At 44.9% G+C, this 27,073-nt stretch overlaps 1 protein-coding gene across 3 annotated transcripts; it reads left to right on the forward strand.

The window, feature by feature from the left end:
- The first annotated feature begins 886 nt into the window (after positions 1-886).
- On the forward strand, positions 887-11,022 carry GORAB (golgin, RAB6 interacting). 3 transcript variants are annotated; one of them, XM_086617224.1, is made up of 5 exons: positions 887-953; positions 1,976-2,336; positions 4,697-4,798; positions 6,584-6,724; positions 9,293-11,022. In XM_086617224.1, the coding sequence occupies exons 1-5, from the start codon at positions 890-892 to the stop codon at positions 9,759-9,761; spliced, it is 1,137 nt and encodes a 378-aa protein (XP_086473350.1). In that variant the 5' UTR covers positions 887-889; the 3' UTR covers positions 9,762-11,022. The 3 variants fall into 3 exon arrangements, with proteins under 3 accessions (XP_086473350.1, XP_086473349.1, XP_086473351.1); XM_086617223.1 differs by having other exon boundaries at positions 1,976-2,324; XM_086617225.1 differs by lacking the exon at positions 9,293-11,022 and having other exon boundaries at positions 887-941; positions 1,976-2,324; positions 6,584-7,247.
- Positions 11,023-27,073: the final 16,051 nt, after the last annotated feature.

Consider the following 27,073-nt stretch of genomic DNA (forward strand, 5'->3'; position numbering starts at 1 on the left):
CACTTGTTTTCATGGCTACTGAGAGAGTATTGCTGCATGTTGCAGGATCTTTTCAGTTTGCACCCAAGGATGGAAGTATGTGTGTGCATCCTTGCGCGTAATGGTCAAAGCAGACCCTACTGAGTAGGGGCAAAACACTACTCTTCCCGGCTGATTTCCTCACGGAGGTGTCACTGTAACTTACTACAGCCCATCAGCACCTGGCTGTGCACATCCCTGCCTCGTGGGTCTCTTAGACACGGGTCCCAAGGGCGTGCTCGGTATAACCTGCAAACGCAGCTCCACATGCAGTGCAGTGAGCATCTCACCTGCTCTCATAACCACCTAATTACAAATGATAAACGACCAGGGGCTTGAGGTGATGCTCCTTGAACCTTGCTTCTCTTGGGAGCAGCTCCTCCTCTCCATTTATGCCTAATTAGCTGGGACTTCCTGAGCTCTTTACGGCTTTACATCCTCAGGAGCTCCTGGGACGCTCAGCGAGCTCCGTGCGGGGAGGCCGAGGCCGGAGAACCCGCCCTGCAGCCGTGCCAGGAGCACCGCGGGCCCGACCTGTCTGGCGGACCCTCCCGCTGCGGAGCTCCGGGGCTGCCCCTCGGCGCGCTCCGTCCCCGCCAGCTCCGGAGCCCACCGACCCTGCCGCCAGGGTCGACCCCGCCGCCAGGGCCAGCGCCGCTCGCTCCTGCCCCACGACCACGGGCCGCCCCACCCCGGCTCCCCGGGCCGCCATGTTCCCCGCCCCTGCCGCGTTGCCGTGGAGACGCGAGGCCCCCCGGCGCCGCCGGCCGGGGCTGTCCGCGGCGTTCGCCTGTGGCGAGCGGGTGGCGGCGGCGGGGCAGCCGTGGGCCCTGCCCGCCGCGGCGCCTCGTCAGCGGAAGGAGGAAGCGTCATGGCCGAAGCCTGGGCCGGCTTCTCGCAGGAGGAGCTGCGGCGCCTGCGGGGCCAGCGCCCAGGTACGGACTGCGACCGGGCTCCGGGGCTCAAGACTGGGCCGGCCGGCGGCGCCCGCCCCGCTTAGCGGGGAGCAGTGGCGCCGCGAACGGCGCGGAAGAGCCTCCGGGCCCTCGGCACCGTGTCACCCCCCGCGGCTGCACCTCTGTCCGTCCGTCCGTCCGTCCCCTCAGCCCCTCTGTCGACACCTCCGTTTATCCCCTCGGCATACCCGTCCTCCCCGCCCTCTCTGTGCAGCCCCCTCAGCCCTCCACATCCTTTTCCTCAGCCTTGCCACTCCCTATGGCTTCCTCCCCCTTCAGCCCTCGCATTCGTGCCCCCGTCGGTCAGCCTCGGCCTCGTCTTTCAGCCCCCTCACTCCTCTACTCCACGCCTCTCTCCATCCGCGCATCAAACATCTCAGCTTCTCCAGGCAGCCCCTCGTTTCCCCCAGCCAGTCCCTTGGCCTCTCCCATCCAGGCCCCATCTCTCACTGCTCCCCTCAGTTTCTCATCCAGCCCCTCTGTCTGTCCACCTGCAGCCTTTCTGCTACATTTCCAAACCATCCAGCCTCTTGTCCTGCACCACATCTGTCTGTCCACTACCCCACTCATGTTCCCAGCCTCCTCTTTGCTCATATGTCACCTTGTTCTTCCCTGTGCTTCAGTTTATAAACCCCAGTTTGCCCACCAGGCTGCCTGGGACCCTTCTTTAGCCCTACATCTGCCTCTCTGTGATTCCCCCCAGTGTTGCCTCCCATCCTCCCTAAAGTTCCTCCTTTAGTCCCTCAGTCCAGGCCTCTTATACCTCTCTCTCCTCATTTCAGATGCTCAGATCCTCTACAACTCCTGATTCTTAGGCTCACAAAACATTTCCAGATTCCTGGGTTTTCCCTCACGTTGCCTTCCCTTGACACCCTGGCATATCTTTTCTGTAGTTTTTTTGTGTCAGTTTGTTTTCTTGCCTAGAGAAGCTAATTCACAGATTCTGTCTTTGATCTTAAGATTTAGTTTTAATTCTGTTTCTTGCTCTCCTCCATTGATAGATTTGTATGAACCCTCGGAGCAGCAGCATCGCCCCCACACTGTGAATAAGAGTCGGAAGCAAACGCAAAGAGAAAAAGCTCTCCAGCAGCAATGCCAGAAGCTGGGACTACAGGGTGGAGCAGTCTCTGTTCCTCCTGAGCAGTTGCTTTCTGTACCAAAACACAAGCCTTGTCATCCTCAGCAGCCTGTGCCACAACCTCATCCTCCTTCAGCAGGAGATCAAAGGCAAAGTGACAACCAAGACCAGCAGAAGGAAGCGACACCAGTAGATCCTCGTAATGGCAGCGGCAGTGCACAGACCTGCTCTGCAAAGCCGAACTCCAAGGTGGAGAAAAAGAAAGTGGAATTGTTAGTAAGTTGGTAAAATCAGGGTGTGGGGTTTATTCTGTCCTGACTCATTGTTTTGTTGTACAGTACAGTGAACTTTCCTGTACCTAATAGGAAGGTTTGAGAGATTGTGTTTGCTTCCTCTACTTGAGTTGAATCTGATTCAAGGCCAAATTCTGTAGTGTAATCCATGCGGATACACACTGTGCTGTCTTCAGATAACTTCCTGTGGTAGTGGGACTGTCTGTCATAAAGTGCCCAAGACGTGAGTCTGTCTTGATAATTTATGGAGGCTTAACCTCACCTATGTAGTGCTGACCGGCAGGCACAACAAAAAGCCCCTTTGGAAGCAGATATGCCGTGGTTTATGTAGCTTTGTGTTCCCCTTCACAACATTGCTGCAGATTTGTTAATGCCAAAAGTGCCGGTAAGGAGGTAAAATTTCAGGTTTAAGCAGTTCTCTAGCTTTTATGGTTCAAGATGAGACCGATCTCAAGGCTCTCACCATGTGCATTAGCCCACAGCAGGGTGCCTGTCTCCTCTGAAGCATCTGGTACACGTGAGAAAGGAAAAAGTATTGAACATAGCTCTCTGGGATTCTGACTGAATGTGGCAATTACTTAGTTCATCATCCAGAATTCAGATAGTAGCCTAAAAAGGAAGCTGCTAAATGCTGGAGAGGGCAGGCATTTCCAGTGTCGGAAATTGCTTGTTTTTACCTCTTCATGTTTGTTTTCCTGTCTGTATCCAAGTGCTAACTTTCCTTTTCTCCTCAGCAGGCGAAGCAAAGCATGATGGGCAAAAGGAGAAATTCTTTTTCTAGGGCATATAGATTATTTTTAAAACATTTTAAGAATGCTGTTCCAACGTTGAGTTCCTATGCAGGTCCAAACTTTTCTGCCCAATATAATCAACAAACAGTAGCTGGCCGCCAAACTTCCACACATCATTTATATTCCCCCAAAACAGGGATCAGCAGTTTTCCAGGTGCAGTGTACCAGACTGTCTCTGGTTAGATCTGTCTGTAGGATCTCAGAGGGGACTAAAAAGGTCTGAAGGTGCTTCCCCCTGGAGAGGCAGGACTGTGGCAGTCAGCAGCCCTTGTGTGGAGAAGCAAAATGTGACTTCTCCCAAATTCAAAACTCAGAAGGATCCATGAGGTTCTGGTGTGCACAGGTGTGCCTTGAGAGGCTGCAGGTACTGGCCGTGCTGCCTGCCATTTACCTGCCTGGCTCCTGGCTGGGATCACTTACCTGCAAATGGCTGTCCCTTTACAGGAATAGCAGCATTTTGAAGAGCAGCACCAAATTCATGGTGTGGGTGCAGCTCACCAGTAGTGCTGGCTGTTCAGCTCCTTCCTGGTGGTGAAAAATGCAGATGTTACATGACAGGGGAAAAGATAGCTAAAGCTTTACAGCGAAGTTTCTCACTCTGTGGAGAGTAAATGACATTTAGCTGCAACAGCCACCTCCTGAATTTGCTGAATTCATCTCAGCCTGTGCACTTGAATTTAAATCTTATTAGAAATATTGCTCTGTATGAGGTTTTAGGAAGAGGGTAACGAGGAGAAGTCTGAAGAGATATTCTTGTGCCGAAATGGTTGTTAAGGTTAACATAGCTGAGTTACTTGGGTATTTTTAAGCTGAGACTTCTTGAGAGAATGCATGAACACCACAGCAGGGTGGAAAAGCAGCAAAGCAATTTTTGTTTCTCCTTAATCCTGCCCAGTTGTGTTGATGCAGGTTGTCCCCTCTCACCTGAGACCTTGCCTTCCATCCTCTGAGGCTGGTTGTATCTCTTGGTAGATGTAGCCTAGGAAATGGAATCCTTACAACTTTCCCTGTTGGCAAAAGTGAATTCTTGTTCCTTGTCTTTGCTCATTTTCATTGTAACTTTTACCAGCCTTTCCTTTGTATCAGTTTAATTATTTGGGGACTGTACCAGCAGACCTGTGAAAGGATCTGTTTTATGGAAAAGCATTTCCAAAAAAGAGGCTATGTTGGCAGACTGAACAGATAGCAACTTCTAGCAGCCAGAAGGAAACCTGAAACTGCTTCTGCCTAGTGGGGAGGCACATCCTTTCAATGAAGAATTTCACTCATTTCTGAAAAAGCACAGTATGCTCTTTCTCCCAGCAAAGCTGAATTAACCAGCAGCTTACTTGCTTGTGAAGATTTTTGTTCTGATCGGCAGATTTCACCTGGAAATGTTTTACTGGTCCAAATGACTTTTTGCAGGTCATTCTTCTTTCCTCAGAATTGAAACCTGTTTATCGTTCCTTTGACATTTTTAGAGTTTGCTCCAGGAAATATGATGGTGAATATGTGTGTCATTTGGGGAACGGGGAGAGAAATGAACTTTCTATTAATTTTGATCTTGTTGTCAATGAGCAGGCAGGAAAAATCGCGATGGGAAGTCCTGCAGCAAGAGCAGCGGCTGATAGAAGAGAAGAATAAACGCAAGAAGGCACTCCTGGCCAAAGCCATTGCCGAGAGGTGAGGGGCTGTGCTGCAGCATGGGCTGAGGCTGAGGAAGGGGTTACTTTTCATCTGCAACCAGTTGCATATCTTCTATTTAAATCTCGCTTTTTCCTTCTCTCTGTGCTCTGTGTGTACTGCTCCACAAGTGAGCAGCTGCAATCAACATTTCACTTTGATGACAAGCGCTGGCTAAGAAATTGTGACTAAGCTTTTCACACTTCCAAAGCTGCAGCTTTGCACGCAGATGGAAGAGTTATTACACAGTTTGAGAATTAGCTGAAGTCCTTGTGCCTCTTAGTAAGGGCATATTTGGAAGTTGGGGTGCTCAGATGCTCATCTCTGTTCTATTCCTGATTTGTTTTCACTGGATTTAAGGAAAGTTTATTTGATTCCTAACCTACAAAGGGAAACTATAGCTATTTCTGTTTGGGCTTTTCACTTAGTGTGTGAAAAGTGTTGAAAAGAGAAGACGATCAACTTTAAGAAGGTACCTTTTTGCCACGGGTTGACTAGAAATTATAAAAATTCACATGTTCTTACAGTTGTTAGATCTTGCTCTTCAGGTCACCAAACTTAAAGGTATTGTACAGTGTTGTCCACAAAGGTAGTTTAAGACTACAGGGAAGGCAAGGTTTGTAGGGAAGGATATTGGAGCAGCTGATAACACTGGATCAAGGAAGGAGATGTGAAGCTTTCAGGCTCACAGTGCTCTGGCAGACACGTGTTATGTTCTCCCCATCAAAGCTCTTGGGTAGCACAGGTGAACTTAGCCAGTACTGTCCAGAAGATTCTCTTTGAGGTTCTGAAGATTTTGTTTTCCTTTGCCAGGCAGAGATAAAATACAAGTCTGAGTCACTGTAGGACAGTAAACGTGGGTGCGACCACCAGGCTGAGTTCTTTCTCCTGGAAGCAGAGCATGAGGAGAGAGAGGAGAACTTGGAAGGTGATCTCTAGGGAGTTATATCTGGCATCCAAAGGCCTTCTTCAGACTCTGAGCAATGCTTTAGGATGTCTGTTTCTCTCCACCTGCATCAGCTGGTCTAATTGAGAGATGGTGTCACTTCCTACAAACCTAATCTTGCTCTCAAGTACCTGCTTTGGGGTGTAAAGCCGTGGCTGAAGAGCATGAGTTTGCTGATGGTGATGAATGGCAGCAAAGTGACATGGTGCAAAAGCTTGTTGAAAGTTACTTAGCTTGCTTGGGAGTTAAATCCATCAAAGCTTGCTGCCCTTAGCAACATTTAGTTTTCAGAACTTAGGAATGAACAGGGAGAGTTGAAAAAGGTTACATAAGACTTGATTGAAATCCTTTGTGTTTGATGTAAAACTTTCCATTGACTTCACTGGGATTTGGCTAGGCCTTTTGGGAATGATTTTCCAAAATGGAAATCAAGCTTAGGTTAGGTGACTTTTTGGCCCCTACTAACTAGGCTTCTTTGAAAGGGGATATTTGCAGGGCTAAATACCCTTCCCCCTCTTGCTCCCCCCGCAAGCCATTTCCTGTTTCCTTACACTGAGAACTACTTAGATACAGCAGCTTCTTGTGTGTTTCCACAGTGAAGAAACACAATCCATTTTAGGCACTTTGATTATAGTCATTACGTAATTTTGCCATAGTCCTTTAATAGCAGGCATTTTAGATCCCTGTGGATATTAAAAAAGATCAAAAAGTCTTAAACCATAAAGGAGAAACCTTCTGAATAGCTCTTAAAGAAGTTAGTTGCTCTGCAAATGAAGTGGGGCCCATTATGTCAAGAAGAGAGGTCTGAAAAGAAAAAAAAAGGCATCTTCCTTTTGCAGATCCAAAAGAACTCAAGCTGAAACAGTGAAACTAAAAAGGATTCAGAAGGAGTTGCAAGCTCTGGATGACATGGTATCTGCTGACATTGGCATCCTGCGGAACCGCATCGATCAGGCCAGCTTGGATTACTCCTACGCCCGGTAAGAGACAGGCAGGGAGGAGGGAGAAAATGCTGTTTCCTGTCACCGAAGCAGAAGTGGAGTTATGTCATTGTAATAATGTCTAGTTAAAGCGCTCACAGTCTGGAGGGCTTTCAAATCTTGGGGTAAAAGTGTGCTTTTTACTTCCTAATTTTTCCCTTGGAATCTGGAAACCGAAGTAGTGTTTCTGACTGCAGACTGTGCTTTCCAGCTCGGTGCTGTCACGAGACATACTTACTGCTTTAACTGTGCAGTTGTCCATAAGCCCTGCTTTATTGTTTCAAGGTTGCTTATTTCTTCTCAGGGGGAAAGAGTTTTTTTAAAAGTCCTAAAATGAAAGTCCTTTTCAGGGAAACTTGCTCTGGTCCTATTGGAATCAATGGGACCAATTAAGCTTAAAGCATGTAATACTGCTGAAGTGCTTTTGGAACTGGAACCAAAAATTGAAGGAAAAGTGAGCTTTCACCCTTCACAATGTGCCTTTAATCACTCGGGTTCTGATGAGTTCCTTAAATGCAAGAAATTGATCAGAACACCCTATTAGTTGTGGGTAAGCCACAACATCAGTAGATAAACATCAGCATGTTTGTGCAGCCGTTTAATAAAACAGAAACGTTCGGCCGTGGGTTTTGGTTCACGATTCAATGTGTTAAATGTGTATTTCTCCTTGTGGCTTCTGCCATACGTTGACCACAGGCCAATAAACATGGCAATTAGTCTTCAAAAAAATAGCAGCGGTAGCTAAAAAATAAGGATTTCTTCTGTGTAATTATCATTTGGAATATCTAAGATTAACTGTAGTTTCAGTAGCTTAGCGCGTGTGAATACTGAATTTCATGTCCTCAATAGGAAAAACATTTCAGTATTTTAGGTTTAAGTCTGATTTCTAAAACTATGAAATGCTCCTGGAAATTTCCTTAGCAAAATTTTGTAATAATGTGTCTATTGGAAATGCTTGATGGCAAAAGAGCATATAACACAAGTGGCTCTGATGTTTGGAAAGCATCAGTTTTTAATGAAGATAACAAAAAGGGATGCCGGTAGGACGAAGGTGATAAACTTCACAAAATACTTAATGACTTTCATAAACTTAGGAAGTCTTTCTTTTTGTGAGGGAAGGATTTGGAAATGCGAGTTAGATACTTTCAGCCGTGTAATTTTTATGCTTTTTAAGCAATTTTTTAGTTCTTGCCTTGTTTATAGGGCTAAAGCACAAACAATTTCAGTGAGTCAAAAAGCTCAATATTAAATAGTCCTGAGCACATACATAGTTAGGGGCATTTGATGATGGCTGTGGAATGGAATTCTCGTAAATACGGTGTGAAGAATCTGTGTGAATCTGGCCCAAAGGTTTAACTGTGCAGAAGTTTCCAGCATAGCATTAGTTCTTCCGTTTCAGATACCTGGTCCGGGGAAATCTTGACTTTCTTGTGAGGGAAGCATAAGCGAGCATCTTCTGCCCACTGCAGATGTAGCCTTTACAGCTGGGTCAAAGTTTAGTGTTTATTGTATAAAGGAGCATGTTTGGAAAGGCTTCTCAATGTCTTACTTCCTTCTGTTTCCCGAAGCAAAGGATCTCTTCTATCTTTCTGTTGCTTTGTTTAACCAGATATTTGAATCTGGTTTTATAAAACAGCCGGATTCTTTATTCAACCACCATAAAACTAATATTAGTTTTATGAGTGCTCTGTAAAGTACATCACATCGTCATTCTGCAAAAGCCTTTGCATGTTCCTTTTCCTGATGAGCAAGATTGCATCTATCTTTCTATTAATTAAATCAGAATTAATATGCACATTCACTGAATATAGAGGAAGATGCGTCACTGATGCGGACACCAACCATTAAAGTGCTAGATATCCTGGATGTTTTAACCTCAATAAATATTTGGAATATTTCCTTTTTGCTATATTTGTCATGACAGGAAGTGCAAATTGGCAGGAGGTGTGTGTTGCGGGGATGCTTACAATAAAATTCTACATCTGTTGCCACGGAAAATTTATGAACACTATTGATGTCATATGCTGTATCAGTCTGTGCTGCTCATGATTTTCTGAGCGTGTATATGGGTGGCTGGAAGAGCACACTCCTAGACCAGATCCAACTGTAAATGTGTATAGCACCATTGTAGCATCTGCATCTGTTGGGTGGATGGTTGGATAAGAGAAAACACAAAAGCGTGTTGCAGTGTTTCGGTTCACTAGATAAGCATTCCTTAGAAGTGTGAGAACACAGCAATTCTGATGGTTTCTTTCTGCTGCTAGTGATGCATCTCTTAAAACAGGCAGTAAAAATGCTTCTTCATGATTCAATCTGTAGATTTCAGATGAGCAAATTAACTCTTGGAATACAGCAGCAGTGGAGGCTAACGTGTCAAGAGGAGAAGATTTGATCAGTTCACACTCTTGTTCTTCCCTTTTACTAATGTAGCAGCATGTCACGAGTAGCTGGCATGATGCGTTGCAGAGCACGTTGCGTTTCAGGGGTGCTTAAAGTATCTGTCCATGTGTCAGGCTGTAAAGTGCTTTGAGAACTAACCCACCAGGAATGATGATGATGATTTTGCAGGAAGCGGTATGAAAAGGCTGAGTCGGAGTATGTGGCAGCCAAGCTGGACCTCCAACACAAGACAGAGATTAAGGAGCACCTGACAGAGCACCTGTGCACGATCATCCAGCAGAATGAACTCCGCAAGGCCAGGAAGCTGGAGGAGTTAATGCAGCAGCTGGAAGTGGAGGCAGATGAGGAAAATCTGGAACTTGAGATAGAGGTGGAGCGGATGCTGCAGCAGCAGGAGGCAGAAGCAGGGAGACAAGCCAGCCAGTCACACAGTCATGCTGGGACAGCTAAGGAAAACCCCTCTCCCAGTGTTACGGCACAGGAGAGTGAGCGTGGTAACCACGCTGTCGCCTCTGCTGTTTCTGAACAGTCGGTTCAGTCTCAGAACTCCAGTACCAAATCCCTCTCCAATATGGACAGCCAAACTCAAGCAGCAGATGTGACTCCAGGAAGCCCCTCAGCTTGTTCTGCTACATGACTGCTGTTCAGATAAGCCACCCTGTCGTGGACGATACGCTCCCTGCGGGCTTGTGCGCTGTGGGTTGTATCTGGGCTTCTGCAGTGCCAGTAACACGCACTTCATTTCTCCTCTCCTTGAATATTGTTTTCAAATTTTAAGGGCTCTTTTTTTCACAAGACTCCCATCTGGGATTCACCATCTGTCATCATCATTCTGGGTTAAGTTCATGTTCTAATGTCCCGCTCTTCACGGGCCTTTGTACCTTCCTGAAGCAGAACGCTTGGAAGTGAACAGTAGGGTTTTTCCAACAGGCTTTCAGCGTGTCGGTATCGCAGATACCTATTCCAAGCAGTGTACGAGAGACACGTATCTACAGGAGAAAACACCACAACTCAGCCTGCTTCTGAACACGTTCTGTCCCCTGACAACTGGGATGAGATGTTTGTCTGTATCCATAAGGAATTAGCTTCCAATGGTTTTTAATCTTGTGAAACCCAGATGTTTACTTGAATTGTCTGATACTCTCTCCTGTACCTGATTTAAAGGAAATTCGCATATTGAGGCAAATTGCAAAGTCAATTGTAGTATTTCTTGTTTATCACTTTGCCTGTTTCTTTCAGATTATTCTGGATCACACAGAGCCGTCTGTCGATAACACTATTATCTATGAAATCACAGCAGCGACGGTTTAACAAAAACGGTGGGTTACGGTTTAAGACATTGTGGAATGTATGATGCAGAGTAGAAACACACCAAAGAGAGTGTGTTATGGTTAAAGCTGTTCCATTACAAACGTTTTTCTCTGTCATAGTTGCCTCAGAGTTCCGATAATTAGCCAGGGATCTTGTAATGAGTAATCCCCACAGTATATGGGAATTGAGTCCATTTTCATATAATAGTCAATGCATTTTTGTGCCTGAAGAGCGGGTTTGTACCCCACAAGAAGTTCAACTGGTTTGTTCTGTTGCTGTTGAAAGGCTTTGAAAAGCTATTCCAGGTGGAGAAAGTGTCAGGAATTAAAAGAGAGGATGTAGGAAAACCTCCGATAGACCGACACAGCTGCAAACCGTGGGGACAGTGTTTTGTATCTGCATTGCAACAGAGGAAGGCTGCTGTCATGGTGGAAATGGTTTCTGTAACACCTGACCTGAACGCATCAGAGTTTATGAATGAATTACTGAGTGATGCCATCAAGTACATAAACGGGACACTGATTGTCTCTATGGCTTTAATAGTGGAAAAACATGTCACTACATTTCATTTTTATTCTGTTAATAAATCAGTGCATCTTCTACACAGTGTGTTTACTTTCATTTGTGATATCTGATACTAATACACGTATCCAAGACTGTTTTTCCACAGGATATGATAAATGACAGAATCAGATATGTCCTTGGACAACTTTCCGCTGTGTGAAAGTAAAACCTCGAAAAAGGCTGTTCCAAAATATGAAAATGTATGAAGCAAAGACATGGCAGGATACAGCTTGGCAGGAATCTTTTCAACTAACTGTGGCCTGAGGCAGCAGTGGAAGATCTCTACTGGTGCCTCCCATAAACAGGAGAAAGTGGGATAAATCTATTTCCTAGAGAAGCCACTCATGATCAGGGCTGATTGAAGTTGCTGGTACACTGCATTCCCTCTTATTTTGCTGGAAGACCTGGCCTAAAAGCGGAAGATTTTGTTGTGTTGTAAGAAAGTTGTGACTGACTTCCTTTGCTCTGTCTGCAGTTGCAGAACAGCTTGTAGCAACCTGATTATGGTTTTCAGAACTGGATACCAGTAAGTGCAATAATAATTTAATTGTACCATTCTTGTTTCCATCCTCTGCAGCTGTCCCCAGTTGCTCCTCAAGAGAATCTAAGTCCTAGTGGCTAGGTCTGTTCCTCATTACAGTTGTATTCAGCTCATCAGGGGACGTACAGAAGAGTTGAATTGCAATGGTATTTACAGGAAGCACACGCATACCATTTTGCATGTAATTTGTGATTCTGTAGTAGGCTAAAGTGTGGTTAAAATAGTTCTTCTGATTGCATCTTGTCACGGATGAGATTATGGTTTGAACTCCTCAAACCAAAAAAGGAAAAGAATTATAAGCCCGAAGAGCTTTTTGACAACTATTTAAGAATATGAGCTTCCTAGAAAGGACTAAGTTTATTTCCAACAAAATTACCTAAAAGCTGAAGAGTTCTTGTGTGCCATCTTGATAGTGCTGGTGCCGTTCTTGCCTAACAGGGAAGACGCTATTGTTAGAATCAGCAGTTTCTGTTCTCTTACGAGTCCCTCATCGAAGTTCTAGCCAGTTCTATCTGTCTTGAACTTCTGAGCTTGCAAAATGAAGTGAACTGGCTGGAAGCCACATGGAGCAGCCAGATGAAATAAGGAGAGGCAGCCTAGCATTTGGTTGCTCTCTCTAGACAGGGAGCTCAGGAGTTAAATTGTTTGATCTGAGTTATGAAGCCTTTCTCTGACGTGTGATATAAACCACTACCATGGTGTCAGTTCCACTTTGGAAGTTCGCAAAGGTTTTGATGGGTGCCAGTGTGCCGGTTTAACATTCCCCCTATGCCGGAGCCAAGCAGTCCAGTCATAATTGTAACAACATGTGTGCTGGTCAGAAATGCCAGGAGATGATTTTGGTGCAACAAAAGGGTTGTTTTTTCCCTTGTTTTTCCTTGAAGGAAAGAGAACAGTTGGAATTGAGACTCTTCAAGCAAAAGCTGTCCGTTTCTACTTTTGTAGTAGCTGATGCATCTTAGAGCATTTGGCTCTGGTGTCGCTGGAGTGTGTTGAAGGCAGGTGTGCTGTCCACTCAGCTAGCATGTGGTATCTCTTCAGAAAAATGGAAAGTTCGGGTGGGCAGATTTTTAAGTTGAGGTCCTCTTGCAGGTAAAGGTAGAAGTCTGAACATGGAACGTGCTGGAGTTGAAAACCCACGGCAGGGAAAATGGAGCAATGCATGATATCTGACAGTAACGCTGCAGGGCTCATCGTGGGTGACTTGTGTTCTCCTGTGGCAATTTACCCATTTCTGTGTTGGGCCACCGTGTTACTGTTATGGGAAGAAGTGGAAAACACCAATACATACCACTGTGAGAATGTTACAAAGCGCAATATAATTGCCCATGTTGCAGTTTGGCCAGGATGTTGGGATTAACACTCCCTCCTCTGTCAAGAAATGTTTAAATGAGCACAGATGGTCATGGCTCAGCCTGGGGTTCCCATGGATGTCTAGTGCATGGTGTAAAACACTTGGACAATCCCCAATCTGATTGTATATCCAGCCAGCTGAAGTTGGGCTCTCAAGAGGTTTCAGCTTAGGGTAGCTGTCTGGGGAGAGACTCGAGTTCTCCCCATCAGCCGTTCTTCTTCCTAATACCTTCTGTGATGCAGTGGAGTCTTCTCTTTGAGCCTGTATCCTGTCTAAATCGAATGAGGAAAAACTAGGAAGAGTGAATAGTGACTGGCCTAGTGGTTGGGAGTACTGTGTTTCCTGACCAGCTGTATTAAGAACATGCTAGAAAGGATTGCTTATGGGGAAGTTACCCTGTTCTGAGGAAGTTCTGGAGCCAAAGAAAGGGGCAGAGTACTATTGAATTGCCTCCCATGCTCGGATTCCCTCCGTTCTGCGTTTTTTGCTTAGGACAGTAGGATCTATAGACTTTCTGTTCCTAACAGCCTTTTGTCAAGTTTGGATCAAAACCCCTGTGATATGGATTGTCCCAGCTGAGGCCTGATGCTTTACCAGATGACGCTTGTGTGGGATCTTTGAGCATCTGTGGGTCCTGGACTGGGTTTGGTACTTTCATGTGATTCTGTGTAGATGTCTCGGATATCTACGGTCCACTCCTGTGCACGCTGTAGCTGTGTATAAGGGTCCATGCTGTTGCTGAGAGCGGGATACAATCTTTCTGCAGGCCTGATCCAACCCAGAAATCATGTGTGGTTCCTCTTCTAATTCTGTGGCTATAAGCAGGTGTGGTGCGTAAGGGACAAAGGGTTTTGCCAGTGGCAATGCAAACAGGGTGTAGAGATACGGGCTGGTATAATAGAAACCAAATGCTTGTTAAGTGCCCTATTTAGGCTTGTCTGCATGGTCCTATTAAAGCGAGTGTTGGCTCCTTTGATGGGGCACGAGACTGGTTTCCTTCATCATTTCCCCTGATTTATGTCCCAGCAGCAAACTTGTACGTCAGTGGGGAAAGACCAAGTAACGAGAGAAGTTAGCCAAGCCTCACCCCTCGGCATGATAGGATGTCAGATCCTGCAAATCCTTGCCTTTGGCAGCCTGTTAGTTACAGGATTTAAATCATGCCTTTTAAGACACAGGTAGAGACACTAAAAAGCTTGTGCTTTTCTGAATTAGGGCCTGGATTGTGTAGTTAGAGTCATTTTCTCAATTAGCTAAACATAAATCAGTATAACGAGGCGCTTGGGAGCACTGGGCAGGTTTAGTACCTTGTCTCTCTCCTGCCTCTGTCCATACCACTCCCACCTGCTTGTTTGGCTGATCAGCCAGTGATTTTATTTTTCCACACTGCTAGAGCTGAGCAGTGGGTTTTAATGTCTGAACTGGTTTTCACATCTGGCACAGGTGTGGGAGAGGTGAGAACTGGGAGAAATTGCTCTTACGCAGTCAGTAAAGCAGCCCTCATGCATGGCAGAGATCTGGCAGTCTGAGCACCCCATCCCACACCATCCTTCTGAGGATGGGGCCAGTGTCGTACTGAATAGGCAGTGGTGGGTGGTGGCATGAGTGCAGAAAGTCTAGCGACAGTGGGGATGCTGTTCGGCGTGATGTCGGACTGGAAAGCATGTGTGGGGGCCAGGCGCTGTGTTGGTACTCCAGAGCTGGGTAGCCAACCCATGACTCCATTTTCTAGGGCTACGCCATGTAAAGGCTGTGCTGTTTTCTGGAGACCGCTGGATAATTGAAATGGGGCAGGTAAGAGAAAATCTTGGAGGTTTCTCATAGCAAAGAATGAAACCCGAAGAGCTGGAATAACCCATTTTGTGCCTTGTGATCCCATTGGAATGGATATAAATCATCCAATGTGAAAGCTGCAGTGCTAGGGACACCTCTTGCCTCTTAAGAATGGAGGAGGATGTGGAAAGATGGCTGAATGAAGGAACAGAATCACTGTTCACCCAGACCATGCATGGGTGGAAGCCATCACCTTCCCTGAGTCTGGTTTCAAGGGCTGGAGGTGAGTAAGACAAAAGCACCCAAACCAACCTTAATTGCTCTGTGGGTAATAAAACTGAAACATGGATCATAAATAAATCCCTGAATGACGGGCCTCTTTAACTGTCCCTGTGCAGAGTTTCTTGCTTTTCTCTGAAGGAGTTGGCAGTGCTGGTGATGTATCCGAACATATAATCATCTGGTGTGATCCTCTCATGTTCTTGTTATCAGTGCTGAATCTGACCCTTCAGATGTCTCTCTGACGTTTCTTTTCTCTGCAGTGAGCAGTAATGGGTCTTTGTTCTGGTTTGCAGGTGTTCTGTCATGATGCAGGGCCAAATTGAGCCAAAGATCTCAGACTGTTTGTTCCTTGTGAAGGCAGTGCTCTGAACTCACTGAGGCTTGGGAACTCTCAAACAAATCCTGTGATGGGTTTATAATGGAACAGCAGCAGTCAAGGTCTCACTGACACGTGTCAGGGCCAGCTCCAAATGCATAATTGCTGATCTCGTGTTGCTTCTGCGTTAGTACCTAAATGTCCTGAAGGACACCCCACTGAGTTATTTCACATACACAGCTTCCTCCTTCAAAGAGCCAGTAAAGGAGGTCGTAGAACAAAGGACAGAGTCATGCGGTGAAGTTCAAGCTTAGCAATATTGTAAGGCATCTTGCTAGCAATCGGTATCAGGTGAGCTAGGTAGAGGGAAGCAGCTGTGTCTTTGCTGGCTCAAGTGACTTTTCCCATTCCAGTGCAGACAGAGCCTCTGTCCCAAGGAAGGGTTAATCCAATTCAGACATCATCTTCTTTAAAGTTTCCCAATTTGGATCTGGATTAGGTTTCTAAGTATCACCTGAAACCCTGTGCCGTGTTTTGAGTAGTTCTGTAGCTGTTTAGGTGATGACTTGTTGCTGATTGTGCATATTTCATTGTCTGTAGTGGTGGTGATGTCCTAGAAGTTCTGTCTCTGGCTTTGCTATCATGTGAGCTGCAGCTGGTCCCACATTTTGGTGGTTAGCTTCATGGTAGAGAAAACGATACTCTTTGGCATGAGGATGTGCTCATAAAGAACCAGGTCCATTCCAGCATTTTTCTAACATACTTCTCTGATCCTCCAGAAAGAACATCTTGCAGCTGTTTTAAAAAGTCGTGCCTAGTTCTCTGCAGGGTTTTCTTCTTGCTTCCAGATCTCTTTTTTCCGTGTCTGCTAAAATACCAATTGTTTTCTTTTCTGCGTTCCTCAAATCAAAATATTTAGCGATGCACTTTTCTCCATGACATCCCACTGCATCCCGTAACTACTGTGGAGTGGTCATCAGGCTCATTGACATTAACCAGCTCTGCAGGAAACCAGCACTGCCAAGGCAGGCAAGTTCCTGCTCCAGGACTTGCTCAGCATATCTGGTATTGTCAGTCTGATGCTTCTGACTGGCAGAACCTGAGGAGCTACTTTCCTTGGCCACCAGGTCATGCTTGGGCACTCATGATGCTCCCTTCTGGCCTTGACATCCACAAAGCTAAATCTGCATTTCTTAGGGGGGAATAACTGTTTGCTTTTCAAGGGCTAGTCCATCTCCTCTGTCCCAACTGCCTGAAACACTGGAGTCTTTCATTACTCAAACCTTCCCAAGCCACTAATGCATTTTCTCCTTCTGTCCTTCAACCAGTTTCCTTTCTTCCTCCCAGCAGCTGCCAAAAAGCTTCCTGGACCCATCTGTCCAGCAGGCTAGGCAAATAAACAGGGCTCCTCAGAGCCATCAGGCTGAGCAGAGAAGGTGGGTGAGCACAGGTTGGTACTGTCAGTGCTTTGATTCATAGAATTAAAACTCAGGATTAAACTCACGGCCAGTTTCAGAAGCCCAGGTCCCTGCTGTTCTTCACACTTACAGGCTTTGGGGTTACCCATGTTCACCATTACACCCTAAATGCTTCCATTCAGAAATCCTTGCTTTCACCTACTGTGTCTGCGACCCCAGAGGTAGCTGGTTGGAGTTGGTCACCTCTGGAGAGGTGACAGATGATAACCCATCTGGGCATTCCTGGAGAGAGCCAGAGGGAGACTTCCTGATGGGGGCGAGGCCGGAGGAAGGCATTTGGGATGGCTGCCATCCACAAACACATCAAAGGTGCGAATGGCTTTTATCAAGAGGCAGTAAAACTTTAATCCAAAGCCCACTTTAATGTATTTGCCACATATTTAAAAGGGAACTGATTTCAGAAATGCTTTCGAGAGTTTTAAAAATTCTCCTGGACCTGTGTCTTACAACTCTCGCCACTCTGGAAACCTGATGCTTTTGTTTCTGGGATCCCAGATGTTCGCGACTTGCGACTGGGGAGAATGAGAACTAAAACCATTTCAAAACCTCTTCTGAAACGTGGGCACAAATAGCTTTTTTTCCTTACTCTAAACCAATGTTAAACTCTTGATTTTTTTTTTTTTTTATCATAGACCGAACTTACAGGAAATAACCACCTCCTCTGTCAGAAAGCAAGACATCTTCCCATTCAGTTGTCAAAAATCCCTCAATTCCAGCTCAGTAAGGCTGCAAATTCCGGCCTTTTGACCTGCTCTGGGGTGCTTGCATCTACTCTAAAGCTTTAGGCCGGTCCTGTTTTGCTGGGAGAAATCTACTTTTAGTGTGGAAAACAGGAGCAATTCCCTGGCAAGTTCAGAGGAACTGTAGCCTTTCTCATTTTCTTTCTTTTTTCCTTTTTCTGTGGGAGAGCTTAGACATCGCTGCTTTCATTTGAAAAGGGCGAGTGACTTTCCCATGCCGTAATACCCAGCAAGTGTTGAGAGAATGTGGTTACATAAAACCATATTTTTAATACAACCGACAGACTGTCTTGAGAGCTAAGTGTTTTTTGACAGTTTTTATGCACCTGTTAATTCAAAGCTCTTAACATGTGCCAGTTAAAAAGAGCCAGGCACTAAAACATCCACCCTGTGAACGACAGAGGCTCAGCTGCACACCAGAGCACAGGGAATCCATGCAAGGTAGAAACTTGGCTTCTCTTCCAGGACCGACTGGTACGCGACTAATTCAACTCAGAGCTTTTGTTTCCCGGTCCTGCTTGGCCTTGAAGATTCCTGCTTCTGCTTTGGACCTGAAGAACAGCTGACGTTTCTTTGGGTTTCTTCTGTTTGCTTTTTCCAGCTATTGTAGTTATCAGAAAGAAAAGATGCTAAAGATCCTGTCAGGGCTATGTCCTTAAAAGAAACGCACTGACAATAACTCCCCAGGCTCCTCTGCTAAATTTGTGCCTCCTCGTTTTCTGGATAATGGAGTCGCTTCTTAAAATCAGTGCTGAGGCAAGTATTGGCAAAGCCCAGAGGGAAGCCTGCTGCACAATCCTCCAGCATGTCTGCTTGGGTATCACCTCTGCGGTCACTCCATGCTCAGAGGGGGCAGGTGGTCTGTTTAGGCACAGCCTTGCTATCAGTAACATAAAGTAAAGCTGGGAAATCCTCCTCCTCCTCCTCCTCTTCTCTAAAATTTTCCTTCCTCTCCACCCCTTCAATATTCCCAAACTCTCAATTTAGAGATTTTCTCAAAGTCATTTTAAACCTCTCGCACTCAGGTCTCCCTCTTCCTTGTAGGGCTTTCTCCCTGTGCCCTGTCTTCTCTCATCCCACCTCCACAGAGTTTTGGCTGGCTCTCCACACTGTGGGTCACCTGGTGGCTTCATCCCTGTGGAAAAAAGCTTGAAAACCCAGCACTATGTAACATCAGGGCTCAAAAAAAAACCCAGAAAGCAACAAATACAAGAAAGCTTGAGAAATTTAAATACTTGCAGGTGCTGACACAGGAATTTCTATGGTAGAAATGACCAGCCAACCCTGAAACGAGAGGCCGCTCACTTTTTGTGCAAGCCCCAGGCATTTACGACTGCGCGTTTGGGATGTGTTTGTGTGTAAGGTGGTGTTAGCATGCTGCTGCATGGGTGGTTTTCTGTAATGGTGCTGAACATCAATGTTCTTTTGTGCATCTCTACTAAGAAGCATAAATCCCTTTTCCTACAGGCTCCTTTCGTAGGCCTGATTGCTTGAGAGTGGGAAAACTCATCATGAATAACTTGTCAGGATGAGATTGGTATCTCTGAATGCTGCACGTGAGCTTGAACTGACGTGGGTGTTTTTTTAAGCAGGAAACACTAGATGAGGGCTTGTCAGCCAAGCGTCGGAGGGAGCAATAGATGGGGCTAGGATTCCACATCATTAACACTCAGTCTGTGTATTGCAAAATCACCTGGCAGGACAAATATGATCCAGATCAGGTGTGTGCACACTGTTGCTTTGTGTTGAATTAGCTAGAACATGCTATACAGTGTTTATATTGGCTTCATGTTTTACATTGGCTGCAGGAAGACATACGATACCCCACCTGGCATGAATTCTGTTGGACTACAGTTACCCCATAACAATTCAGAGGATAAATTTGACTAGGCAGAGTGGTATACACTGCATCAGTGTTTTGCTGCATGGGATCACAGCAGTTTTAATCCGGTTCTGGGTAGCCTCAAACAAAACTTTCTGTCTCAGTATTGCTTAATTGTGCAGGTATGTGTGATGCTCATGGGGATGTTTCCCTGAAGAAATGAGAGCTCTGCTCCTGCTGAAAGGTTATATTAGTGTTATTTCTTAGATTGCTACTTCAGTAGCTGCTGTGTGTGGAATTGACTATGTCTTTTCGGAGTGCTCCTTCCAAGTAAGATTAAGGTGCAGGCAGGGTGGCCTCCTGTTCTGGAATGACAGAAAGGATCTCAAGATGTCCTCTAACTCATAGCCACAACCAAGTTCCACCCTGTTTGTCCTGACAGATAATTGTCTGATAATTTCTGCACCCTGCAGTGGTGGAGAATCTGTTTGTCAGCAGTAGAACTTTACCCCAAGGTCTAACTGGAAACTCCACTGCTGCAATGTAAACCTGGGTCTTCTGCCTCATTAACTGTGTTTGAGGAGAATGTTTTATCCTCTTCCCAAGGCACAGCCCTTTCTCTGTGTTACCCTTTAAAGCATTTGCACAGCAGGCTCTGCAGTGAGACAGCGAGTGAAGTATGCATGGTGGGAAGCATCCAAAACTTGCTCAGATCTACACTGAGTTTCCAACGCTAATCGAGCCATCTGTGAGTCATCTTCATGCTTGTGCGTCAGCTCATGTAGATATCCTGAGAGCAAGCAAAGCACTGGATCGCTACATGCTTGCATGGGCAACAGCACCAGGTTTCGTGATCGTTGTCCTCCTGAGGGGACAGAGCTATGATGCAAGATAAGTTCATCAGAAAGGTATGGTGGTTGTTTACTGCTGTATTCAAACTCTGAAACATGCTCAATTTGCACCTACAAGAAAATGGTAAGAGTCATAATCCTTGCTGAGAGCCTAACTACTTTTGAAAACAAGTTGTCTCTCTTTCCATCTGATTTAAATTTGAGAACCGCTCCATGTCCCAAAGCTGACTGATTTTATCACCTCTTCACCAGCCAGAGTACGTGATGACAGATTTTTTGATCAAACTAAAGAATAACTTTGCTGAGAGATCTCCCAGTTTTCACCCAGCTGAGAAGCCCTGATGTTTGCTTAGAATCTGCTCGCCCTTTTGCTTCAAAGATGGCTTGCTCTTAGCATAAACCAGCTCTGTAGGGCTGGAGAGCAAAGGGAGGTTGCAACATAGCCTCCAGATCAAGCTTGGAGGCAGGAGCTTCTTTCATTAAGCTCAAAAGAAGGTGTGTAATTTTTATTTTTTAAAGAATGTGCTAGTTAGAAGCACTGTTCATGGGGTAAAATATGTAAACCTCATTTAGGATGCTAAAACAGTTATATTAACTGTATTGCTTAAAAGTGTGCAGAGTAAAATATAACGGACCTGTTTTCCTGGCTTACTCTTCTATGGAGAACTTCCTGAAAAGCCCTTCCTTGGATGGGTGATCATGCACCTTCTTACAGCCAAAAAGTGCTTGGCAGAAAGGTAACATGAATGTGACCTTAAACATCAGAAGGCAGCAACATACTTGAATGCCGATGCACTTTTTCCAGCAGCTGCTGACAAATTAATTTCCAGGACAGATGCAATAGCTGATCTATCTTGGACAAAGGTTTTCCTTTCCACAGCCACGTGCAGTAATGAAAACAGCAATTTCCAGGGATACTTTCTGCCCAAGAGCAGATCCGTTGCAGACTTCACATCCCCTCACTTAAGGTATCTTCGAGTCCAAACTGAACAGCTTGGTTCCCTCTAAAATCGAGTGGCATGTTCAGAATATGGCTTGTCCTAAGGATCTTGGGCTGGAATTTCTCACCGTCGGCTATAGAGGGAGCCTTGATGAGTAAGTCGGATCTGGAAGGGACTTCAGCATGATAGGAATTGCCTGGTTTAGATGGAAATTGAGTAGTCAGAGCTGCAGGGAGAGCTGTGCTGATCTGCTCTGTAAGGTTTCTGGCCAGTCATGTCCTGGCGTGAATGACTGCGACCTGAGTGAATAAAGGATGCTTTGTACTGCGGTCAAATTCAGATACCTGGGAGAGGGGACCAGGGAGTGGAGCGATTCTGTTTGTTTTGAACCAAGACAGTCTTTAAAAAGGAGAAAAAAAGATAAAATAAACCAGAAATATTGAGTCAACCTAGGACATGGTGTTTGATCTGAAACACAATGTTCCGTTTTACAGTTTAATTTTGTTTTTTCTAAAGTCAAGTTTTTCAATAAAACCTCCAAAAGGCTCATTTCAGAAACACCTACATGAAGTCAACCTCTCTGCTTTGAAAACACTTTGGAATGAAATGTTTTGAAGTTTAAAAAAGAGCCTCCTGTATTAGGCTTGTTAGTTTTGTTTGTTTTTTTGGCAAAAGGTGCTTGTCAAATTCAGCCCAACTTTGTGAATGGTTTATGTCCCTCCGAAATTAAACTCTGGTCAAAGTTACTGTTGACTGCACAAATTCACCCGCTGTATCTATGAATCCGCTGAGGGCAAAACGGAGTCTATGATTCAACCCGGAGCTGTTCCACCTCCTTGGAACCAGGGAGGAGAACCCAGGGTGTTTTCATAAAGAAAGCGATTCAGCTCTTGGTAATCAAAACCCTGATCCTGCTTCCTTTCCTAAGGCATCTGGAATCCCCTTGCTGCAAGTGGCCAAAATTCCCATTGTCTCCATGAGGACTTAAAGCACATCCTGCCGTCAAATGAAGAAAATAGAAGAGCATAGGAAGATATGGCCCAAACCCCTTTTATTTATCTGCTTCCAAGAAAAAATATGAGCACCAAACATGAAGTTTCTTTTCAGGCACTTTCTAATGACTGGGATGATCCAATGAAACAAATGAGAGCAGCCAGGAGAGCGCTCCGCTCCGAAAGGGCAGAGAAATATTTGCCAATGCAGCAGCTCTGCAAATGTGTGAGGCTGTTAAGCTCCTAATCCCATGTCTTATTTTTATGAATTTTCACACTAGTGGGATATAATGAACGTTGAGCCCAAAGACATTAATTACTCAGGTCCTTTTTTTGAGAGGAATTTCGATGGAGTGTAACGTTTTAAATTACAAGGTGTGAAATAAACTCTACAAAACTTACAGCTTTAGTGGAGGAACTCCAAAATCAAATAAAAATGCAAAACCGCTGATGAAGTCCAATTTACTGTAAAATGCCCTGGCTGGATCATGGTGTTCCAGTAATTTTTTTTTTTCCCTACATACTTTGGTTAAAATAATTTATATCCGCTGCAGTGTTTATGTACCTTAAGCTTTATTTATTAAAGGATATGTATATTTCAAGCATGGTTTTAATGAGACATGCTGAAATCTGTAAGGTACAGTGCGACTTTTGTTCTAATCAGCACTAAATCTCTTCTCTTTACTTTTTCTGTGTTGAAAACATTCATGTTGGACGGAAAGAGCCCTGTGTGTATGTGCGTGTATATAAAACTCAGATATGTATAAATATATATGTAAAGTAATAAGCAAAATTTATTTTTCTTTTTCTGTCGTCAAGGCAAATACTCCATCATAGTTCAGTCTGAGCACTTAAAATCACGGATGGATTTTATCCGTTTGCTTAGAACAGGACAATTACTTCTTTTTTTAGGCAAATTATTTATTTGCCAAAGATTGTGCTTTAGGTTGGCTGAAAATGTGTGTGAATTCACATCAGCTTGACGAACTGTTCTGGCAAAGGAAGAAAAAGAAATCCAAGCATTTTGGCTTTGTTTTCTAATGAAATGTTTTGAGATTTCATTTTGAAACAACAGCCTTAAACTAAAGCTAACATCAACTAAAAAATATTCTGGAAGCTTAGAAACTTCTTAAAATCGTGAATTAAACGTGGCCTTAGGGATGTTCCTTGGGGGAGTTGCTTTGAAACATTCTTCCTGTGTTTTCATTCTTGCAAGGAAATAGAAAATATTTTTTCTCAGATAGATGAATTTGAAAACTATAATGTTTTTGGCCATTTCAGTATGGCATTAGGAGTAAGCTCTAAAAATTCTATTAGGTTTTAGGAACTTAATCAAACTTAAGCTACATTATCAAGACATTGTAGAAAGCCTGGCTTTCATTGACACCTCAGGACAAGATAAAAGGTATTAACTGCTTAACCTTTACTGATAGTACTGGAATATGGATATGAAGCTGGTCATGCAAATGTCCCTCGTAGTGCCTAAACTGCTATTGAAAATGGTACATGGGTTCCTAAATGCCTTTAAATATAGTACATTGCACAGATATCATAGGCAGGAAAGTGACTCTCTTTCCTTACAAAACAGTTTTTGATGAAAATGAAAAAGTCCATTTCTGCCAATTTATGCTCCGATTTAATGAAAAAAGGAAATAGAAAAATCGTTAGTTTAAAGATACGTGTCACAATGAGGGCAAAATAAAATCTCTTTTGAGAGAAGTAGAAAACGGAAAATTTTTGGTAAAAATCAGCCTTGCTATGCTTTGAGCGTGCTTTGCTATGCCCAAATATCTGCGTTTCAGAGGCTATCTGTAAAGCAGAGAAGGTTTCAGCTCTGGTGGACTTGATTTCCTCCGTGTGCTTTCCTCTGCACATAGGGCCACTCATTTTTCTGATGAAGTTAAAGACACCAGTACCCAGCAGAGCAAAGTGAAGTCTGGGGGCAGAGGGAGGAGGCTTTTCTCTGTTTCATGGAAAATGTTTGCTTTAGAAGTGAATGCATTTCTTGAAAGCGAACCCCGAAGCCCAGAAATGGCTGACCAAGGAATTTAAAGGGAGAAACTTTCGGAGTCGCAGAGCAGAGTAATGAAGTACAGGTTTGTTCTGTAACAAATTCCAGCGCTTGTGAGACTTTTTTAGACATATGGAAGTCCATTTAGGAGGAAAATTGGTTGCAGCCGCTGATTCAGAACCTATTGGAATCAGTGGAAACGTTTCCATTGTCTTCTGTCCTGAAGAAATGCTGTTTCTGTCCTTCCTTCCATCCCTAGCCTGCGCTCGCTCTCTGGGCCATATGGATTTCATCTCCCTCAAAGACATGTAAGAGAAGAGGGTTTGGCTGTTTAACGGCATGATGTAGCTATGTGGACAGGAGTGGTTGATATCTACTTGATTGGCTACAAATCAGGTAACCAACGCCTCGGTTTCGAGCGGCTGGCTTCGGAGGAGTTATCTGGGTGCATCTGGCGCTCCTGTCGCAGAGCCGAACGTGGCTTTAATCACATCAGCACGCTAATTGTGCCCCTTGTGAAGAGCTTGGAGGAATGAGGGTCTGTATTTTGACAACCGTCAGATTTCTTTATTGCTGACCATAATTGCTGGGCTGTCCCTGGGAAAACACACTGAGTAATTGCTTATCTGGATAGTACCCCCCCTTCAGTAATTTCAGCTCAGAGACTTTTCTAGCATTAAACCCAGAGCCAGGCTGCCTGCAGAGGGTGGGCGAACCAAACCCACCAAAGTTTTTTTAAAGTATTTTAAATATTTTAAAGTATCAGCTCCTGTTTCTCTTTCTGCTAGGCAGGCTCCCAAAAATGGGGGCACAGAAGGGGACAGATGCTCACGAGCACTCCCTGTTGTTATAGGGTATCACCTCCAGATATACATGTGATCTCCAACCTCCAGCACTATCTATCTCCTACCATTGGGGTCAGGACAGGTCCCCACAGAAGGGCTGACAGCCTGCAGAGCAAGAAATGTTGAAGCATTTCAGCCTCTAGAAGAAAACATTTGTATTTTCGGGCTGGAGCTAGGTTTGAGAGAGAGCACGAGATCAGATGTGAGATGCAGGACAGAGGTGGTTTTTTGCCTTCAAACAACACCAATTTTACTGGAACTAGTCCGAAAGAGGCCCATACCAGGCATGCAGAACGTGTCAGCAAGCAGCTGAGCAGGGCTCTTGGAGCGCGGCTGACACACGGACGCGACAGACTCCTTGCTGGCAGCGGAGGCAGAAACCTGGGGTTTGCGTTTTCTGGAGAAAATCACGACAAACCCATGAGCACACACAGCAGGCTGAGAACGGAGGGCTGGAGCTCAGCTCCTCCTGCCACCTCGGACCTGCTGCGTGGCCCAGATGTGTCCCTTCCCCTTGCTGTCCCTTCTCCCATTCGCTCACGTCTGCCTTGCCCCTCCGATGCTCCACGTCCTTTGGAGTAAGAACAGCCTTACACAGAGGCGCCCATCTCCGCCTCCTGTTTGTAACGACAATCCCAGCGCTACCGTCATCTCCAGAGGAAGCAGACCTGCCGACAAGGAAATCTTCCCTGAAAACGATTCTGGGTATCAGCTGGCTCTGTTCCCCTCCTCTCTCCGCTGAACTGCCAGTTTCATGGCAATCTTCTCTGGGTATTATGGACAATGACTGTGTTTCTTGCCATGTAATTAAATTAGCCACTTTAGAAAGAAAAAGATGTGGTTTTGCTCCCATTACAAAAACAAACAAACAAGGACTGATATTTATTACAGGCCAAGGCTACTCAACAAGTGTTTTCTGGAACTCTAATAAATTGCTGAAGAAAGTTACAGCTGAGCTCTAAAGATGGTTTAGTTTTCCAAGTGGCTGGGATGTATTTATTTCCCATTTTCTTAACCCACAGCCTGGTGAACAGCTTAACGTGCTCTTTCCAGGGTTCAGATGGTGTCACCCAAACCCATGCTCATCGGCCTGAAACAGTTAACCGCTTTTTAATTAAAACCACGCCAATTATTCATTTTCAAGTTTTGCATTTATTTTTCCTCATTTGCACAGCCTACTAGTTGGTTTTGCTTCCACTTCATTAAAATGGCTTCAAAAAAAAAAAAAAACCAGAAAAAAACCATACCTAAAAACCCCAGCCACACACTCAAACCAAACAGCACAAGTATCCAGCAAGGAGCTTTTCAACCAAATGATGTTTTGGGTGTCCATCTGTGAAGCAAAGGGCCGGGCAGGTTAGTGATGATGGTGCTTTGTGGCATCTGTGGAGAAAGCCTTGTTCTTCGAACAGTGGGCAAAAAGAAGAGGTGGGCTTGACTGTTAGAAAGAAAGCAGCAATGCAGGAAACCCTGAGGACATTGGTCTCAAGGTTGCAGAAGGGGAGGGATGACCGGTGACCATCAGTGAGCCTGTCAGGGCACCCACGTGCAGCAGCTGTGGGGTCTCCATCACGTTGCGTTGCCCATCCAATGCGTAGTTCAACAGCTCGGCAGCCCGGCCCAGGGACTCTCATTGTGCAACAGTTTAAACATGCTCCTCACTTTAAGCACATCATTTGTGCATGAAGATGAGTGTGGACAGATGTCCCTGTGGGAGTAAGGCACTTAAATACAAGTTGGTCGTTAAGCACATGCTTAAGTATTTGGCTGGATTAGCAGACTGGTATTGAAATGTTTGCTTTTTGAGAGCGCCCCCAAAACATTAGAAAGTTGACTTTTTTTCAGTTCGTTACTGGGCCTGCCAATTACATCATTTGTTTGCAAGATGAGAAAAAGTGTTTAAATGAGATTAAAAAAAAAAATTAAACAAGACGCAATTTTAATGACCACTTACAAAGGAGATTTATCGACGTGCATAAAGCTGCTTTCCATGGGAGAGGGACTAAGCTTTTAACAGTTACCTTCCTTTGGAATTTTTTTCTCTCTTGCAATATAATACCCACAAATATTTGTGAGTTGTGACTGTGTTCCAAAGGGTTAGTCCTCTTCCAGAAGCAGGGGGGGGGGA

Source organism: Tauraco erythrolophus, chromosome 10 (assembly GCF_009769465.1).
Source record: "Tauraco erythrolophus isolate bTauEry1 chromosome 10, bTauEry1.pri, whole genome shotgun sequence".
NCBI classification, from domain to species: Eukaryota; Metazoa; Chordata; class Aves; order Musophagiformes; family Musophagidae; genus Tauraco; species Tauraco erythrolophus.

Excerpts from the sequence above, each read along its gene's own strand:
- GORAB (XM_086617224.1), top strand. The coding sequence starts at position 890 with ATGGCCGAAGCCTGGGCCGGCTTCTCGCAGGAGGAGCTGCGGCGCCTG. Across the intron at positions 954-1,975 it reads CCTGCGGGGCCAGCGCCCAG|ATTTGTATGAACCCTCGGAG; the intron begins GTACGGACTGCG and ends CTCCATTGATAG. Across the intron at positions 6,725-9,292 it reads TTGGATTACTCCTACGCCCG|GAAGCGGTATGAAAAGGCTG; the intron begins GTAAGAGACAGG and ends ATGATTTTGCAG.